This window comes from Ischnura elegans, chromosome 3 (genome assembly GCF_921293095.1).
Source record: "Ischnura elegans chromosome 3, ioIscEleg1.1, whole genome shotgun sequence".
Taxonomy (NCBI): Eukaryota; Metazoa; Arthropoda; class Insecta; order Odonata; family Coenagrionidae; genus Ischnura; species Ischnura elegans.
Genome location: NC_060248.1, coordinates 107,693,803 through 107,713,491, shown reverse-complemented (window position 1 = coordinate 107,713,491; position 19,689 = coordinate 107,693,803). Strand labels below are relative to the sequence as shown.

Here is a 19,689-nt window from a genome sequence, read left to right as displayed (position 1 = left end):
AATTAGATTTTGACCTTTGATAAGAATATTCTCTTGGTCTTGAGGATAGGAATCAAAGTAACAAAGAAATCCTACCTTTCCGTGAACCAATTTTTTCTAGTGAAATTTCATGGAGGAGTAAGAAAAGCATAAATGGAAATCTATAAAATGGGATATATAATGTTATAAAGTTATTTCACATGATTTTCAGAGAAAAAAGTGGGAAAGAAAGGAATTTTTCTCTTGATGTTGTGGCGTAGGCAACCCATAAGGCAACCATAGTTATTTTTGTCTATTTAAATTCCTTATTAATGAAGCGATGGCAAAATATGTCCATTTCATGTTTTGTAGTTACATAAATAGCTCGAAAGTCAGTACAAAAAAAGCACACATTCCTCAAAAAATCGGCTTCCTGTGCAGCATAATTTCTCTTTTTAAAATTGTTACGAGTCGTCCACAAAAGCGTTTGTTTGGAAAATTTGGAATATAGTATCTGCCACAAACTGGTCATTTGCGGGGAAGAGAACGAAGCTAACAAGCAGTGCTGGGTAAAATACAGGCTGAGGAGTATTTGAAATACAAAAGCCCTTTTGCCTTTGATGTTTGAAAAAAAACCTACAAAATAGTATTTTAAATGCCTTTTAAAATACAAAATACCTTTACATGGAAACTAAGAGATGTTATAAAAAACATCACCTGCCTTGGCACATTATGGATAGGTACTTGCAAACATAAAGAAAACGAGTCTAACGAAAACGAAGTAATCTCAGAAGCATAATATTACAGAAGATTAACAGAGCTACTTCAAAAGTATTTCACAAATGTATTTTTTATTTTAGAATGGGAAAATACCTAAAATCGGTTTGTGAAATGCGAAATACATGATATATTCAGATCAAGCATTTGAAATACCAAATACCAATTACAAATGTATTTCAAATACGTATTTTAAAATACTCGAATTTGAAATACTGCCTAGCCCTATTAACAAGGATGAGTGCTACAAAAAGGGCAGTCACGAGTTATCGCAGTATTCCTGCATTCAGAATTGAAATTGGTAGAATAGAAATTTGAAGGACCGCAGCAGGAAAAAGAAGGTTCCATTAATTACGTGAGATGTTCTGGGGGGAGTTAAGCCAAGCCGATTCTCAACCAATCTCACGGGGGAGAGGGAAGGGGGTACGACCATGTACGACATTATTTTTTTCCGCAAGAATCAGTGTCAAATTGCGATCTTAGTAATCTTAAATACTAGTCATAACTAATCTTAAATAAAAATAATTTTAAAAATTATTTTTTAAATAAATCCAACGAAATGAATCATAGATTAACGTATTTATAATAAAAATACGCATTTTTATAACAAACAACCTCACGTGAGATTAGAGGGAGATGAGAAGGTCGAGTTAAATCTCACGATATCTCACTGAGGGAGGGAGGAGGGGTAGGGGTCGAATAATGCCCAAAATTCGCCAAAATCACCTCACTTAATTAACGGACGCACTCAAAGTGACCAGTTAAAATGAGCACTGGTAAATAACCTCTAGAATGGGAATGGAAACTGTAAATCATCTTGGATGACTTCGGCTGAATTTATGCACACGGCAAATTACCACGTAATGACGGTAGGCATAAATTTCAACGCGTTTCCGGTCGAATGCCTCCGTTCTGACCGACGCGACGCTCCAACAATACCGGCTGCGTTGACTCGAAGAAGTACGAGAAAAAAAATGAGGAGACTAGATAACAAAAATAGACAATCACTTACCGCTCTTATGTGGGCTGCTGGTGTGCCGTAGGGGCGTTCCTCCCTTGATGGACTCCATGAGAAGTTCGCGGGGACTCCTTGCCCTCTTGGGGGGCGGTGGGAGCCGCCTCTCCGAAGCCTGCGAAGAGGAGACGGAGATCAATCAATGCGAAAACGCGATCTGACGCGCGATGATTCGTGAAAAAATAATTCTGAGCCCCAAATTGCCCCAAAAATCTTAAACCAATCGCGCATGCGAAATCAAAAATTGGGGCTAATCAAACCTCAAAATCATGAGAAATTGACCTCATCATACTAATCAAGCTTTCATTTCTTTTGAAGAAGCCATTGATTTCGTATTGACACGGAAATTACTTGAACGATGGGGTATTTGTTCACGCAATTGAGATGGATGATTGAAAATCGGGGATCATTATCATCAGGCTTTAGTCAAACACAATTGTCTAATAGACAAAAATAAACGAAAGAGGGTTGTGCGAAAATAATTGGAAGATAACTTTTCACATTGATCAAGCTTGAAGCAAAGGAGAGCCATCATAACTTTCTGGTAATTACGATTGATATTTTTTAAAAGAAAATATAATCACATAATGCTAGCGGATATAATTCAAAGATAATAATTTGACATTACCTTTTTCAGGGGTGGTCTGGAACGGATGAAGTCCAAGATAATGGCGTGTGCATCCTTCTTCACGCGGTGAGGAATGTCTCCGTCAACCATCACCTGTTATGAGAACACAATATTATTTTATGCTCAATTGACACCACAAAAATTTTAAAGAAATCTCAACAAGGAATAATCGACAGTTCAAAATAGAAGACTTTTTCACACAAATATGAAACTCATATTTCAACAAGGAATGATCATTTGACTAGTGAAAATAGATGTATGTTTCATAGCAACTAAATATAACTCAATTTCTCGCCTCATGGAAGGCACTGAATGATTTCAAGCATCAAGATAAATATTTGATAAAGTGTGGTACAACGCAAGATAGAGCCATCATAAAATAATACACTTCTAGTCTATAAATATAAATACTATCAAGAGATCATTCAGATGAGAAAAGATTTTGTTTTAACATTTCATTGAATATTCGCTTAAAAATATGAATTACACATCCAGCTCTAGCCCTAAAGACCTGTAATAGGACCTTGCAATACAATATCGAATGATATTCCAGACTAGTACGTACAGAGCCGAGTTAAAAGAACGAATTACCACGCAATTTTAATGCATATAATTGGATATCAAAAGTTGCCATAATATTTAATGCTATGGCAGTGAACAAACAAGGAAGACAGGAATTCTGATGAAAATGGTACACAATGATAAGCACATCAATGCTCTCACGAACCTTGTTGAGTTTGTATCGTCGGGATCGGATGTCGTCCATGAGTATTTCGTAAGGGGTGAGTTCGTATTCGGCCACGATACTGCTTCCCGTTTCGCCGGCAGCGGCAACCTTCTTCAACTGCACCCCATGACGAAGCTGCTGCATCACCTGCATCCACAGCCTCGCCTGCGTAAAGGAGAGGTGATAAAGGAAAGCGCATGAAATGACGATTTTCGATTAAGGAACAGCCGTACAAAGGGGCGAAATTATAATAGGTCCTCTTACCAGAAATGCAAGTCAAAACATAACTGATGATTTAGGCTTAACTTTGAGAAAGATTACATCTTGGAAAATGAAAGAGTAATCTTTGCTAGGTTTACTAATATATTTGAAAGGTTCTCTTACATGTATATTGAAGAACCGAAAAAAGTTTACTAACCGAAAAAAGTTTATTCTTTCATTTTTCATAGTGTAAGTAAAAATTAGTAATAGTATGACGAAGGAAATGGTACTTTAATTCATCATGGGCATTTAAGCAAGACCACCAAAAACCATTAAAAAGTAATAAACCTCGAAAAACCTCAAGGATGAAGTTTACTTAAACGATGTCGAACTGAAAATTGTAATGAATCATGAGTAAAAAAGTAATAAAAATAAAAATAACAAGCTATTAAATAATTATCGCCTGAAAGGTAATGTAATCAACTAGAAAATATTTAGAATAAATCATTGAATCGATCAAAATTTCCGAGTACATTAAAGGATACACTATATTTTTCATACCGATTCAGTGTTTATAAAACCACTCTTTTTATAAGTAAGATATCATTAGAAACATAAATCGAGCAATGTAGTTTAATGTTCTTAGAAAAATGTAGGAAAAAGAGTCAGAAGAACTCTGGTCCCGCCTGAAACATCCAAAAACTGATTCGGAATCAGAACAGAGGATATATACAATAATAAATTAAATATGGGTAATTGAGATCATTTATGAGATAAAGTTAGGAAATGTATGACATTACACAAACAACAATAAGTAAAGCAGAAGAAATGGGATGGCTAATAATTAGAAATCACAATAAATTGTAAGTGTTCCAGGGAAAAGAAACATACTACCCCGATATTTTCTTTGTTCATTCACTATTAGCTATTAATTAGAGTTGTATTTCATTTTAAAAATCAAATACAATGCCGATAAAAAATTAGTGGGGCAGTAATTTGATTAAAAGTCCATTTTTATTCCCACTCATCTTCAAGTTGCTTAGGTATGAAGGAGAGATATGTAATTTGATTTTTACAGCGTGAGCTTCCCCATAACTTTTCTCAGACAGTATTTTTAGCTGCGAAATCCGTAAATTATGCAATTGAAATTTTTCAAACTGCCTTCAACCTACGAATTATACAAACTAAAAAAAAATACCAAAGACATGTTCATCAAGGGCGGAAAAATTCTACCTAGCAAAAAAACCTGGCTCTTTGATCTGGATGGCTTTTCTAAAGCAAATAAAAAATGTTTTTCATACATAATTGATAGCTTCAGGCTTGGTGGACCAAACAAAGTTTTATTATTTTATTTTACATCTGCTGAAATTTTACTCATTGTGTTTGAGAAGGACATACATTAGAATCGCAAATATAGAAGAATATTTGTAAAAGATAACTAGATAACTGTCGGGAAAAAAAACTCGATAAAAATCTAAGCGTTTCAAAAGATAAAAATGAAGGAGCCGGAATGAATCGAAGCATGAGCAAACACAAACTTCCTCTTACAATGCGCAAGCTCACTTTAAGAGGCGGAGGAAGAAGCAGCAGCAGATTCGACCGAGAATAGACGAGTTGGACACGCCAACCTTGCCCAATTGCACGCTTCGCAGAGATTAAGGGCGCGTTGCGTAATTGAAGAAAAACTAGTCAAGGGAGGGAGAGAGGGGGGGGGGGGTGGGTTGACCGTGAAGGAGACGGTGGGGAAGGGTGGACAGAGTGAAAGAGGAGCGGAGGCCTCCCAAGTCGGCGGAGCGTCGAGAACGGACGACGAAACTTATAAGACCAACGACCGACCTCCAATTGGAAGAGGTTGTGCGGGGGAGAGCGGACGAAAGAGAAGACGGCATGGAGTAACCACGGAGATAGAACGACGTGGCAGAGGATGGAGACACGCACGGAAATCGAAAAAAAATATATCGATCGAAAATCTCGATTTCATAAGGATCAGAAAAGTAAAATAAAAAAAGATTTAATGAAACAAGACATTTTCCAAAAAAACAGCAAAAAATGCACTTAAATAAAAAAATAAGCTTTTAATTCCTCGCAGAATATAGCGTGGGTGCTGATTAGGGTTATTGGAATTGAGCCTAGAGGATTATGATTTGTAGGCCTGGTTACACGGTACATTAACACGTACAAGTTAATGTACGTTTGCGTGAATGGTTTTGGTGGACCGGAACGGAACATGTACGAATGCATGAACCAAATTAGAACAGGTTCTATTTTCCGTTCATGCATTCGCACAAGTTGGGTGGTTACACGGTGCGTTTTGGCGTTCATTCTCGCGTTCATACATTTAGACATTAACCCGTACGTGTTAATGTATCGTGTAACCAGGCCTTGTGAGTAGGTGATGAGTAGGTGAGATATGATTGGTAGGCCATAATATTGACCAACTTATGGATGGATATTTGGTGGAACTGTGTAGCATGAAACGGAATCACAGATAAAAGTGTGTGCTCCACAACTGACCCCGGTTTATACTCTATACACACCATGTTATCACACTTGTGTTCGAGACTATAGACTATGTACAGACATTTCAGACTGACATAGCGTATAGTGTCGAAACCTTGGGCGGAAAAATAATAAAAAAATTGTGGAACATACAATATTATTGTAGCCGTGGTTATGCTTCCCGCCATGTTATTACATAAAATTTTCAAAAGACGTTTTGAGCTTTGATGAACATCTCACATTTCCACAAGATATCGCTTGCCTTTTTAAAATCTCCACACATTCCAGTTAAGTCGCTCGCAAGCAGGTCAGTAAAAGAAGAAAAAGTTGGATTTTCTCTAATCCTTCCCACCCTGAAGGTTGATAAGGTGTTTAATATTCGCGCATGTCTCTGAATAAAAGATTAAGAAGTTAACCATGAACGTCGACGATTACGCGAATCGGTGCTGAATATAAATGAGATGAAATCTGGTCGAGAAATCTGTCACATCCTCTTTTTTTGTCTCATTTCACTTTCGCCGCGATCCGCAGACTGAGATAGTCCCCACAACACTACTGAAATACAGGTGCGCCACGGAAACATATGTATACGCTTTGAAATAGGAAAAAATTAGCTACATTAAAGAGAGCTGCAATGATTCAATAAGCATCGCCTAAAAATGTTTCCCCCCGGTAAACTAAAAAGATTTAAAATGGAAGAATACATGACTTACAACGCAGATTCAATCAAATTTTCATCTTCATTGAATCATGATTCATGAAAAAGTGATATCCAAAAAAACGGTACACCAAATTTCAACTAGTCAGTTATTATGTAATCGTGGGATGTTTCCAGTAAATGAAGCAACCAAAACAGCAGGAAAATATCACTAAAGAGATATTTAAAAAAAATGCCCTTCTTACAGTCGGAAAGAAAGATATGAACATGGAATATGATTGAAGCTAAGAATTGAATCTACCTTTGCTTACAGTGCTATAAATGAATGACATTAAAAGTAAGAAATCTATTTAACATACGGTTATAATTACTGTATAGAACGCGTTTCGTTTGGATGACATAAATCACTCTACAGAGTTCATCTACCTCCACCAGCCAAGGCACGAAAGTTGCACTACATATTTAGGCAAGTTATAGGTTAAAATCACAACAAATCACTGGCGAGGAGAATAAATCATTCAACTAAAATTTTTATGATATGTAATATGAATTTCTTTGCTCACTTTCAGCATTTCATCCCTCATTTTCCAAGGCTCCCAATAAAATAATTCTCCCCTTGCCAAACAAAGCCATGAACGTTCGTCGGAATAGGGATAGTAAGACACGGTACCAACAAGCCTATTAAAACGTAAGGGTGTTTGGGTGACCTGATTAGTGGTGCGAAAGCCTCTGCAAGTGGTGTACGGAGGCAAGGGGTAATTAACACAACGGATTTACAGAGGAGGTTGCCGTAGCAATAGCCTTCCAGGCGGGCATCCTAAGAAATACATGCCTAGAGATTACTGGGCGTGGAAATTCTCCACCCGTAGAGCCATCGACAAAGGGTCATGCCTACACTTGCGGATCGGGTCAAGGACTACTCCAACAAATGATTTCACCACCTAACAACACGATAATTCGCATCAGTCGACCTTGGACAATTAACGATTCCAAGGCTCTAGTCACCAGTCAATTATACGGGAATTTGTATGAACACAAAACAAATTAGGAGTGCATAGAAAATTTAATTGCATTTATCAATGGATGGAAGAACTTGATCACCAAAATATACCCTTGTTTTGCATAAATAATACGAAAAATTTAGTTTGAAAAAGTAAAGTCGGGTGTTAAATGTTACCTAAATAACAGCATATAAAATTCTTACGTCTGGATGTCCGCCTTATTTATTCAACAAATTTGTATTTAAAAGAAATGTAAAACAACGTTCTACCGGATGTATTCCCACACCATCACACAGAAATGTACCTTAAATCGTTCATGTATTTTACTCCCGCCAATGGAATTCACTGCCGGAATTTTAAAACAAGTAAATCCTAGGCAATTTTATAAGAATTTCTTTCAAAGTAATGAATTCCAACATGCTAAAATGAAAAGAGCAATCGATTGTTGGAATTTTTGCATTGTTGTTTTCTCAATCACACTATGTATTTATGTATCATCTATTCACTCTGTGCGAACACATTTTTCATGATTTTTTAGCTGTATTTTTTTGATTGTTTTATTTATTTGTTGTTGATGTAAATGTATTATCGTATTTTTTTTGTTCATTTATCACTGTCTAAAGGACCAAGGGGTCCACGATAACGAATGTTTGTTATTATTACCTTCTGCTTTGATAGCATTAGCAAGGCATCGATTTGAAGCTACTGCCACAGCACTCTACTTCGACACGACCCTTCCCACATCCAATCCATCCACATGCCTCACTTCTCCACACCCATCCCCAAGCTGCCTCCTTCTGACTTCTCGGACGCATCAAAGCGTGGTTGTTTTCGGCGACGAACGGCAAGGGGGTTTGCGGTCGGGAGGAATCGAAGGGGGGGGGGGGGAGGAGAACGAATTCGAGCAGGCAATTACGGAAGGCGACCTTCCGGAAGAATACAGGAAGTTGAAGGACCGACGAAAACGGTGACGGATGAAAAAAAGAGTGGAATGAGGAGGTTGGGAAGACGTAAAAATCTTCCGCACGTGCATCTACGTACTATTCCGCGAGCAGCACAGGCGTATGGCAGTGGGTGTTAAGGGGGACACCAGCCGTTAACAAAAGGAGAATGATTAAGTCAAGGAAATTCTCGTACAGAGCTCCATCTAGAATTTGCGGGAGGATTAAGGACATTCTCTGTGACGACTCAGCGCGATTTAGCCGGGTAATCAAATTTTTGAAAGTAACTGGCCTTCAAAATAAAGTCTTACATAAATATACAATTCGATACGTTTAAATTTTTCTCTTATATGCTTTATTTTTGAGAAAATCAAGGATATCTAATTCGCTCGAATTTATGTTCTCACATGATGTAAAAAACTTTTTAAAATAAGATATGGCGAGGTACAAATGACCTCAGACGTAGACGTAGGTACTCCTACAAAAAATACTACTACCACTACTAGAATTTGTTCGGTACAGCATTTCTCGAAATAAAAAAGAATTCCCATACCAACCCGTTTAGCTCTTAATTTATTGTTTATCTCGATCTTAGAAATAAAGTGAGGCTCTCAGATGATGTTCCCTGTGTAGCGCTGACAGATATTTCTTTCTTAATTGCCCAAGCCATCAAATCCTAGCAAATAGCCACCGAATATCTAACGAATCCAAGCCTAATTCGTTTAAGCGCTCTAAATCGCTTTCTGTTCGATCGCAGAAGTTTTGAAAAATTGCGCACCTTTCCTTATACTTCATTAAGTTCACATATCAAGCCCCTCAGCGCTAAATCCCAAATGACTGCTGCGTATTCTCGGAGTTGCCTGACCGAGTGCAAAATAACATCTCTCTTTCACTTTAGCATCCGAAAATCTTCCCACAGTACGCTTAAAAAATTCTGGCTTTTTCATGGCTCTGCCATAAATATTTCTTATGTGTGCTACCCACTAGAAGGATGGGTACATGTGTTTAAGCGTTGGGGATAGGTACAACTCCAAAGAAAGAATAAAGGAAAGCGAGTTTTAGCTTCTTCGCATGAAACTAAGACTTAAAATAATAAAAATTCAAACCTATGTGACTTCCGGCCCTCCGCTCCTTCTGCGACAGTGAATTATTAAGATATCATTCAATCACTCAGTGATTCAACCCGAGGTTAGGTTCGGATGAGGGTAGAGCTCAACCTGAGTCAAACCAAAAGGTGACCGAATTTCGGTACAGTGAACACAAACGGTATAAAGAGCTATTTCTTTCTTCTGTGCCACCTCACACCGCAAGGATTTCACTGAAATATTCCAGGTATCATAACGGACACATTTTGTAGTTAGTACCATGACACCTGAATTTTTTCCATCACATTGTTAGCGTGTTGGTCTCAGATTTCGCCAATAGCTAAGCCACTTTGACATATCCTTTTTTACACTCACTCTGAGATTGCAACGAAATCCATTTCACGTTTCATAGAGGGAAAAGGGGATTTTTACCTAAAATCACACAGAAATCTCACACTCGCGAGGTAACGAAGCACATTTGCCTCTCAACGAAGCCACTATGAGCAACAAAGGAGAAATAAAAATAAAAGAAGAACGCATTTTTTTTAAACCCGCGGAAGAGATTTAACGAGCAACTGCGAACGAACGAAAAAAAAAATTAAAGGGTGAGGCAGCTCGGAATGAAAAGGAATTAAAAAAAAGAGTTCAAAGGAAGATAGAATGTAGAGGAATGTGTGCATGTACCCACCACTCATACGTTTCATGCTTTCGCACTCAGGGACATCCAACACTGGCGCGCAGATACACGCCCTCGGGGAGTCACACGATTTTTTTGTGCCCCGTGAAAGAGAATCTCATGGCACGTCCTTGAGGCGTAGGTATCTCACAAAAGTGAAAAACAAACGAGCGAACGAGACAGGGAAGGAGAACGAGCTGCCAAAGAACGAAAAGATGTCCCAACATTAGAGCGAAATAAAAAATCCTTTTCCCAAAAACCAGACGAATTCCTGTGCGCAGGTGAAAGTTTTCTTGAGGCACTGCATTACCAAAAAGAGAGAGATATATAAATAAATAAAATTGGCGGTTTGAGAGTACGTACACTATAAAGCAATTTTTCCCACGGTTTATTGATCAAATCGATGGCAACTTTCTACCAACTCCTGGCGTAAGCGGATAACCACAATTTTCACACATTTCATACCCCACGGCACATTAATGTGATAAAGCAGTGCAAACTATGCCGAGGAAAAAAATTGCACTGACCGAATTGACTGAGTTTCAAACTTGGTATACGTTTCTGAAAACGACCAATTCATGCCATTATAAACTAAACAAATCAATAATAACACAAAAATACTGGCTGACGGTTATCGTTCCCATGGAAATATGAAAATCTTTTTTTCTCCAAAAAATAATATAAATCTAAGATAAATAGCAGTAGAATAATGGTACGATTCTGTCGTTTTTACGCACCTAGCTGGCACATTTTACAATTAACAAAAACTCACAAAGATCACTTGAGACGGGAAAATCTTCCAACATGAATCATTGGGATGAAATAAATTAACGTGAAAACATCCCAACTGCAACTAAACGACCGAGACACGGATATGAAATAAATGTTAATCACATACCACTACATTCCCAATGGTGTCTTCACAAGCTTTTTCGGTGAAACGGTGTAGGATTCAACCTATCCCGGACATACAGAACCCCCTTTGTATGCACACAAATAGAACTGTAATACCAATCTAATGAATTTTAGCTGGGTGGTAAGGGTTTTAGTTCAGATTGTGCTGGAAAAATAAAAAGTGTCATAGAGAAGTTTTACATGAAATAGTAATGGTTGGTTCAATTTTATTGGGACTTTGGTTTTATTTGTTGTTCCACTCTTGATCGATTCAGTAAAAATTGCATTATGTCTACACGGATTTCAGAAATTATTTTCCACTTATTATGAAGATAATATGATAACACATTCCCCTTTCGAAACCCTGGCACGTGAAATCAATCGAAACGTTGACAAAAGTTGCATTTAAAATTCTTCAAGACACTGAATCAACACTTATATATGTTACAAAGAGGTAACGTTTCACTCGCTGAGCACTGAGATCCCGAGGCGGATGAATGACGTCGGGAGAATCAACGAACATAAACCTTTTCGGAAGGTCGAAAAATCGCTTTTCAAACACTAGAACGAGCTCCACGTGGAAGATGAGGGGGGAAAGGAAGTATGGGAGGATGAGAAATTGAGGGATGAGGGAAAGATTTCCGATCCATCAGCCACCAATGGGAGGAAGACGGCGAGATTTAAAGGAACGGGTGGCAGAATGACGAAAAAAGCTTGGAAGACTGGATGGCGGAGACATTTCGCGGGCAAGAGGAAGGCTGTCCGCAGGAATACACACATCAGGAAACAATCCCAAAACAACAATGCTCTGTCCCATCGCGAGCAGCCGCGCAGAAAGATAGGAGAACCATCATGAAAGGTGGGGTGAAAGTTGCTGAAGCGGGCGAGATACAGTGGAATGACATCCTTATTAATGAATAAGAGAGATGGCAATTTTTCACAAATTTATTTAACAAAACACGACGCGTTTCGACCGTCAGGTAATTCTTCAGTACAATATTCATATTAATATATCGTACCCGAGAATGACCTGACAGTCGAAATGATTTTTTAAATCAATTTGCAGAAAATATCCAACCCCCTTGACCATTAAAAAGGTAGGGGGAGTAACAAATTCAGCTATGAAAACTGAAATAATGTACGACGAGATCCTAATCGCAGGCGGAATGAAATTGAAATTACAAGACAAGAGAACGGTTAACCCTTTCTAGCAAAACTTTATTTCTGGGATAAATAGAAATTGAAGATTTGTAAAAAAAATTCCAAAAATTATTATTTTCGATATTAAAAAGAAAAAGACTAGTGTGCGAAAATAGTACAAATGATGCAACACTCATTCAAACAAAAATATAATTTAAAGCAAATATACGTACTTCCCACAATCCCAGATTTGAACTAAAAATAATTCCTACGCGATGGGATATATAATATAAAAATTAGGAAAAAGAAATTAATTTTATTCAGGAATTACTTGATAAAAAAAATTTCTCTACTCGAAAAATATCACAATTTTACAAAACAATACTCCATTCTGATACGCAGAGGTGAGATACGCATGATAAACATAAAAAGTCTATCTTAAAAAAACAATAAATCGCTCGAAATTTCCAAAAAAACCATTGACCCCAGAGTCAACGCCCGGGAGTGGATGGTATGCGCACGTATCACAAAAACACACTAAAAAGAAGATTCGCACAATGGAAACAGGAGCTATATAAAAATTTTTACGCTTCCTCATTTGAATTCTCGACATTGAGTCGCGGGCAGCCATAACTCAAAGAGGAGGAGGTTGTGAGACGGAAAGGAAGTACCTAACCAATCGCCCAGAGGGACCAAGAAGGTCCCTTGAGGGTCAATCCACCTGTGCTCACGGCCGGATGATCCTTCCATTCAGATGGGTTCTCTCTCTCTCTCTCTACTTATATTTACTGACGGAAATCGCTCTCCCTTTCACGGTTCCGGACGCTTGTGACTCAATTTTAATTAGCCGACACTTAATATAGAAGTGTCCAGGTAATATAAAGCCTGATTGAAGCCAATTAATGGCACACCTATCAATGAGTCAAGCAAGTTTCTGACGAGAATCAAAAGACTGGTTCATAGCACCTAATTGTACCAACATAAAATATTTTGCATATCGCGTTACTTCACCCACACACCTCGGCTTGTCTCATTAACCAAAAATAATTCCAACGCGATGGTATATTACATAATAATATCCACGGGCATTTTTGAGCAGGAATTATATAGCGGGGAAACAGTCCGGAAATACTTACAATATGCGGGGCCAATGATAAAATTTGTTATATACTTTCAATGAATTCTGATGACTATTTATTCCCCGCAATGAGGTATAGCGGAGACCTTGTCCCTCCCTTCCCGTGAGCCTGCTAGCATACATGTTTACACACGCTAGCACACACACCGGCGATTTATCTCAACAGTGTATTCATCATCATCACTGGTCAACAAACCCAAGATTGGTCTGATTCAGCTCTTCACTCAATTCTTCGATTAGAAAATCTTTTCGCACCTACGTACTTATTCTATTTCATATCCTTCTTTACTGTTCCATGTATTTCATTCGAGGTTTTCAAGCCAAGAGTAAAAATGACGGCCGAGGATTTGGTATTTACATTCGACTTAGGTTACAGTCAATGACGCTGTTCACAGACCAAACGAAAATTTACGACATAGGGCAGTATATGATTTTAATAAGACTGGTGGCATTGTTTTTTCTTCGACTGCTACTAGCAACGTCTGGAAAATATTTACAATATGCGTGGTCAATCGTTTAATTTGTTATATAATTTAAATGAATTCTGATGACTCTATTTATTCCCCGAAATGAGGTATATCGGAGACCTAGTCCCTCCCTTCCCGAGAGCCTGTAACCATACACGCTCTACACGTTACGAATTTCCGCCGATCAATCATTTACCATAACAAATTCCATTTGGGTCATGACAACAATTTTAGAAATATTATCCGAACGAGCGGTACGTATAACAATCCACTTTTCTGATAACTGACGTATACGAGGTAAAAAGCTTGTATTTCATCATACAGACGTCGCATTTTTAATATACTCGTGGCAAAAAAACAATAGGAAAAATCACCCAAGAAAAAAACACATGAAAAAGTGACTATGAGTAACTAAAACACCACCAAAACAATTTTTATAGCTTGAGTTCAGTGTATTTCCCGACTCAGACGGCAGTTTAGGCACATACGACGCCACACCTAGCCTCGGCAGAGTTTGGGTATATTCGTGCAGAAGAGCCTAGAAATATTGCTTAATTTTTTAAAGCCAATATTTTATTTCTTTTGATGATGAATGGAGCAAAAAACTTGTATTTTTGCGAGCTAATATTTCAGTTTTACCTGTTCAAAATACTTTAATGGCAATTGAAGACCCAGTATCCGTTCGTATAATCTCAATTAAAGATATTCCTTAAAGTTAATTCATGCTGAGATCTCATATTAAACAAACAGCCTTGAAAGCTGTCACCATAAGTAATATTAATCGGCTCAAAATTCTATTTCACCACTACGATGACAGTACGTTCACCACTCCTCCAGCCATGTGCTCACTTTCCCCTCTTCTCTTTTCTCTTATCCCTCCAAGTATTCCGACTCCCTTTATCTTAGGATCTCGAGGACGCAAGAATTTGCGAAGACATTAACTGGTAGACTGTTTCCCCGGAAGCCACATGGTTTCCATTCCACTTCCTCCCCACTCCACACCAGCAGCAGACCGTTTCAAAATTGAACCATCCCAAGTGTGAAAGCATATAACTCAGCAAACAATAATTGCACGAAGACATAATATGCATCACCAGGAAGCTCGTCTTCGTCTTAGTTTAATTATTGACGGAGATAAAAATATTTTTAGTAAAATAAGCCAATATTTTCGCTATACGACTTGAAAAATAAAAAATATGAAGCGAAAGAAGTTACTTTGGAGACGTTACATTTAATCATCGTCTCGTATAATACAATGTCCTTTTCAAACATTTCGATATTTGTATTGTTGCACGAGCTGCGTCGCTCGCATGCAGCTCAACAATGGAATAAAAGTGGGATTTTCTGTAACCCTTCCCACCCCGAAGGTTGATAATGTGTTTATTATTCGCGAGTGTCTCTGAATAAAATGTTAAGAAGTTAACCATGAACGTCGAAGATTACGCGAATAGGTGCTGAATATAAATGAGATGAAATCTGCCAATTCCTTTTTTATCTTCTTTCACTTTCGCCGCGATCCGCAGACTGAGACAGACTCAATAACACCGAAAAAAGCTTAAAAAGCGACAAAAGTGGCAACAGAAACTTTTAATAGCATGGGGCCTCTTCCATACAGCCCATGGGCTTAACATTTCTAAAACTTCTACATGACCGTATGTTAAGAATTATTATTGGGAATTGACTCGCGTCACGTCCCTCACCGTTTCAACCAACATTAGGTACCAACATTATATTCTTGATGATGCGATCTATAAAAATCATAGCTTTTAAATACTGAACCTCGCAATTGCAAGTGCTACAATTCAAAATAATGGAAATAAATAGTAGACCACTCTACCCTCATAGCAACGCAGAGGAACTTTTTGAAAACTGTGATTAAAAAGCGACCATAGTGGCAATAGAAATCAACCTTCTGCGGAATAGAATGGAGCCTCCTCCATGCAGCATCCTAACTCAAAATTTATAAAAGCCGTTTAGATCAAGCAAATTAAAAATCTGACGTGTGTACCGAGAAGCAGTCTTAAATTGCGTCGTGTAAAGCGGTGAATCGCTAGAACGCATGCAAGAATGCATGGTCGTGAGATGGAAAAATAGCCCCTGTTCTGATTTCGTTCATGCATTTCACGCCAAAATGAGAAATTAGAGCAGATCTAACCTTCTCAATTTCATCGACAAGAAGGAGCTTATGATAACATCGTTATGTAAGAGTTTAAAGAAAAGGTAAGTAAATAATTTGATCTGAAATGAAGCTCTTTACGGTGCGGAAACGTGGACACTTAAGGAGGAGGGCGAAATAAGTCTGGAGGCGTTCGAGATGTGGGTGTGGATAAGAATGGAGAAGGTGAAATGGACGGAGAGGAGGACTAACGACGAAGTGCTGGATATGGTGGGTGAGGAGAGGCAGCTTTTAAGTGAGATACGGAGGAGACAGAAGGTATGGATGGAGGGAGTGCTTAGCGGGAGGGGAATGCTAAAAAAGTGAAAGAGGGTAGAATGTTGGGTGAACGAGGGAGAGCAAGGAAGAAAATACGGTTTTTAGATACAATGACCGGGAATAGGCCTTCCTATGAATTTAAGACGGAAGTACATGAAGGCAAGGGAGGCTCCCAGAACGCTTATTTAGTACTCCATGGAAACCTTCCTTAATCGGTAGAATATTATGCAATAATAATCTGCGAAATTACGAACCCAGTGTAAAAAGACCTTAAAACTTCCACCAGCCGAGGCAGGGCCTCGCCTACAAGACCTGCGCTGCTGACCGAGAGCATAGGAGGACGATACACGTGAGGTTGACTCGAAAGAAAGTGAGAGGAGGAGAAGGCCGCACGTTAAGAATTATTGTTGGGAATGGATTCGCGTCACGCACCTCGCCGTCTCAAGCGACGACAGGACAGGTGTCCGCCGCAGATAAGAAGAATAGCCCTGAGCTCCCTATTTCTCCCCTCCTTCCCCGCATCAATGAGCACGACCCATCTCACTCCTCCACATCCTCACCCTCTCCGCATAGGTGAGCTGCCAAGCATTGCGAAGAGGCGACTCTCATCGTTTCACGCAATTTCTCCTTTATTTCCTCAAAGCAAGCAAGAGGAAACCGATTCCGAACAATTCATTCAGCGAGGAGACTTTAAACAGTCTGTTCACGGAGGGAAAAAAATTAAATAAATAAATCGGTCGGTCAGGCATGCAAGATGATTGAGTGGCGTATTGAGGTGTATTAAGAGGGTATTTTTAGATTCTTCACGGCATATGGGAGGTCTGTTGAGTTGGGTCTTGAATGAGTGAACTTGCTCCTGACATAATAACCGCGATTCGAATCATTGGTCGGAAAAAAAGCGACGGACTAGAACGTACACGATTAGAACATTCATTCGTGAACTACGTTCATATGATATATACATGATTCTTCCTTTTTTTCAACTTCATAAAATAATTAATTGTACCTATCGGAAAATTATGCGTGGTCACGCAGTAAATTAGCAATATGGCAACGATTCATAGGTCATCATTACCTTAGCATTTTGAGTCCCTTTGAGCTATACGTGGCTCAATAGAAGGTTCTATGGCTTTTAAATTTCTCATTTTTACAATTAAAATATGCATTTAAGAAGTGGTAATATACTAGGTATTACACACACAACACTATGGTTAATGGATATCTTAAGAAGGATCTTCCGAAAGATATTACATCTAATTTCACAATTATTTTTGTTGTTCTTTCATTTAAACAAAGTTAAAACATAGCCTAGTAAATTAACGCCAGTATATCTGTAATCAAATTAAGATAAGAGTCTTGCAATCCTTCTGCACTCATAGTAGCGATGGGGACATTTTTGAAAACCAATTAAAAAGCGACCGATATGGCAACGTAAATCAACCTCCTGTGGGATGAAATGGAGCCTCCTGCATGTATTCCCAGCGCTCAAAATTTATAAAACTTAAAAATTAAAATTAAAAAACAAAAATAACTAAATAAACAAAATAATAAATAAAAATTATACACAAAAGAAAAAGGGTGCAGAAAAAAATATCTTCCGAAATGTCTGAAACAAATAATGTTAACGTGGTGACGATAGCAATAGGCAGACTTACCCAGTCGGAGAAGCAAAGGCTGTCGAGATGGTCCGGCGAGGAAGCCCCCGAGGATGAGGAGGCGGCGCCCGAGTGCCTTCCGCCCAGAGAGGCGCCGCCGCCGGCGCTCAGCGAGTCGCGGGTGTCCCCGTTGGCGTTGGCGTAGGAAGAGACGGAGGAGGAGCGGAGGGCCTTGGTGCCCTTCGAGATGGTCTCGAGGAAGGAGGCCAACTCGAGGGCCTCGGCGACGAGGGCGCGGCACACGGCGCGGTAGTGGGCCTCCGCCTGCGACGGCGCCGGGACGTGAGCCGTGCACGCCTAATAGAATAGAATAGAATATTTTATTTTGCTCTATGTAAAACCTATGAGAGCAAAAAATAGAAAATATAGGAAATGTTCAACTCTTAATAAAAAGGCATTTTGACAAAAATAAGGCATTATGGAGATTATTGTTAGGCTAACAAGTAGCAGATATTTATAAAAAAAATGTAAAATATTCAATACTAATAACACAAAAATATAAGTTTTAACTTAGACAGTAATGAACACACACATACATATACACATTTATGTAGGGAGTTTTGATAACCTCACAACTCTAAGATGAAAACTCTAATGAGTTGAGGAGACTGAATCAAGCTGGGTTAAGAGGATACTGAGAACTTAATTAAGAAGGAGGCTGAATAGAAATAGAGGAGGGGAAAATAATAACACGCAACATAGAAGAAGAAGGCACAACAAGTAAGTAAGTGCGATAGACCGATGCTTTGACGATGGGTTCGATGGATTCCGATAAATATGGATTCCACGACGAATTTTTCAATGGAGGATTCTTCAGTCGGTCTCAAAATTTGTTATCACACACCAAGCATTTTAATGGGTTTACAAAATTCGCCACTCACGTCGCCATTCAGCAGAGCGATCTAAATGTCATGGGCAGGACCCGAATTCCCCGGATAAATAACCTATAATCTGGGCTATTAACGGAGATGTATATTCGCGATGATGCGATCCATGAAACTAATATCTTTTCAATGCTATTCCTCGCGATTTTAGATATTATATCGTAAATGTTGGGAATAAGTGGTTCGCTTTTCGGACCGCGCTGCGTACATATCTAAAAACCGATTAAAATGTATTCCAAGCGGCAGCCAAAATCAACTTTCATCGGGACGGACTGGAGTTTCCTTTTACGTAGTCCCCTTGGATTCGGCAAACGGCACGGAGTTATGGAATGAGTCCTATGCGGTGTTTGGTGACGTCCTCACCGGCAAACCTATTTGGCTGTCACGGGTTGGTATTACGCAAGGGTGAGTTTACACCACCCAGGCTATGGATGACCCCACCTAAGTGACTTTATATTCTGTCTCGGATAACTTGTAAGTATGTCCTGATGATGCTGTAGTACAAGGGAACATGTTGTCTCAGCAAATAAAATTTATGTGCGGAAATAGTGCAAAGTATTTCATTCAATAGTCACCACGGAATTCCACAAAGTACCGTCCTCCAACAGCAATTTCACGTTCTAAATGTTTAATGGAAGATAATGTGCTTACATTCCTGGGCTACAAGGTTATTTCCTCATGGCGATTTGCCACCATTCAATTCCTATTACCTTCAGGGATAGCCTGAATCAACTGCTGCAGTTAATTCAAACATGAAATCAGCTGTAAAGCCCTCTTGATGGGGAAAACTAGAATAAAAATACACGAAACAGTGAATATAAATTGACCAAACGATCATCCGATAAAAGGGTAAAACACGCCAGTAAAATACAAATCAATACATTGTGGAATTGCATTATAGATGCGCGGGG

General features: G+C 38.8%; 1 protein-coding gene across 3 annotated transcripts in view; it reads right to left on the bottom strand.

Moving 5' to 3' along the window:
- The window catches only part of LOC124156330 (protein spire homolog 1), a 582,796-nt gene that overhangs the window by 233,902 nt on the left and 329,205 nt on the right, over window positions 1-19,689 (bottom strand). For all 3 annotated transcript variants that reach the window (XM_046530818.1, XM_046530820.1, XM_046530821.1), the window contains exons 5-8: window positions 17,895-18,191; window positions 3,106-3,270; window positions 2,379-2,471; window positions 1,748-1,865 (exon numbers count right to left, since the gene is read on the bottom strand). In XM_046530818.1, coding sequence (XP_046386774.1) covers window positions 1,748-1,865; window positions 2,379-2,471; window positions 3,106-3,270; window positions 17,895-18,191 — 673 coding nt within the window. The remainder of the gene's footprint in view (window positions 1-1,747; window positions 1,866-2,378; window positions 2,472-3,105; window positions 3,271-17,894; window positions 18,192-19,689) is intronic.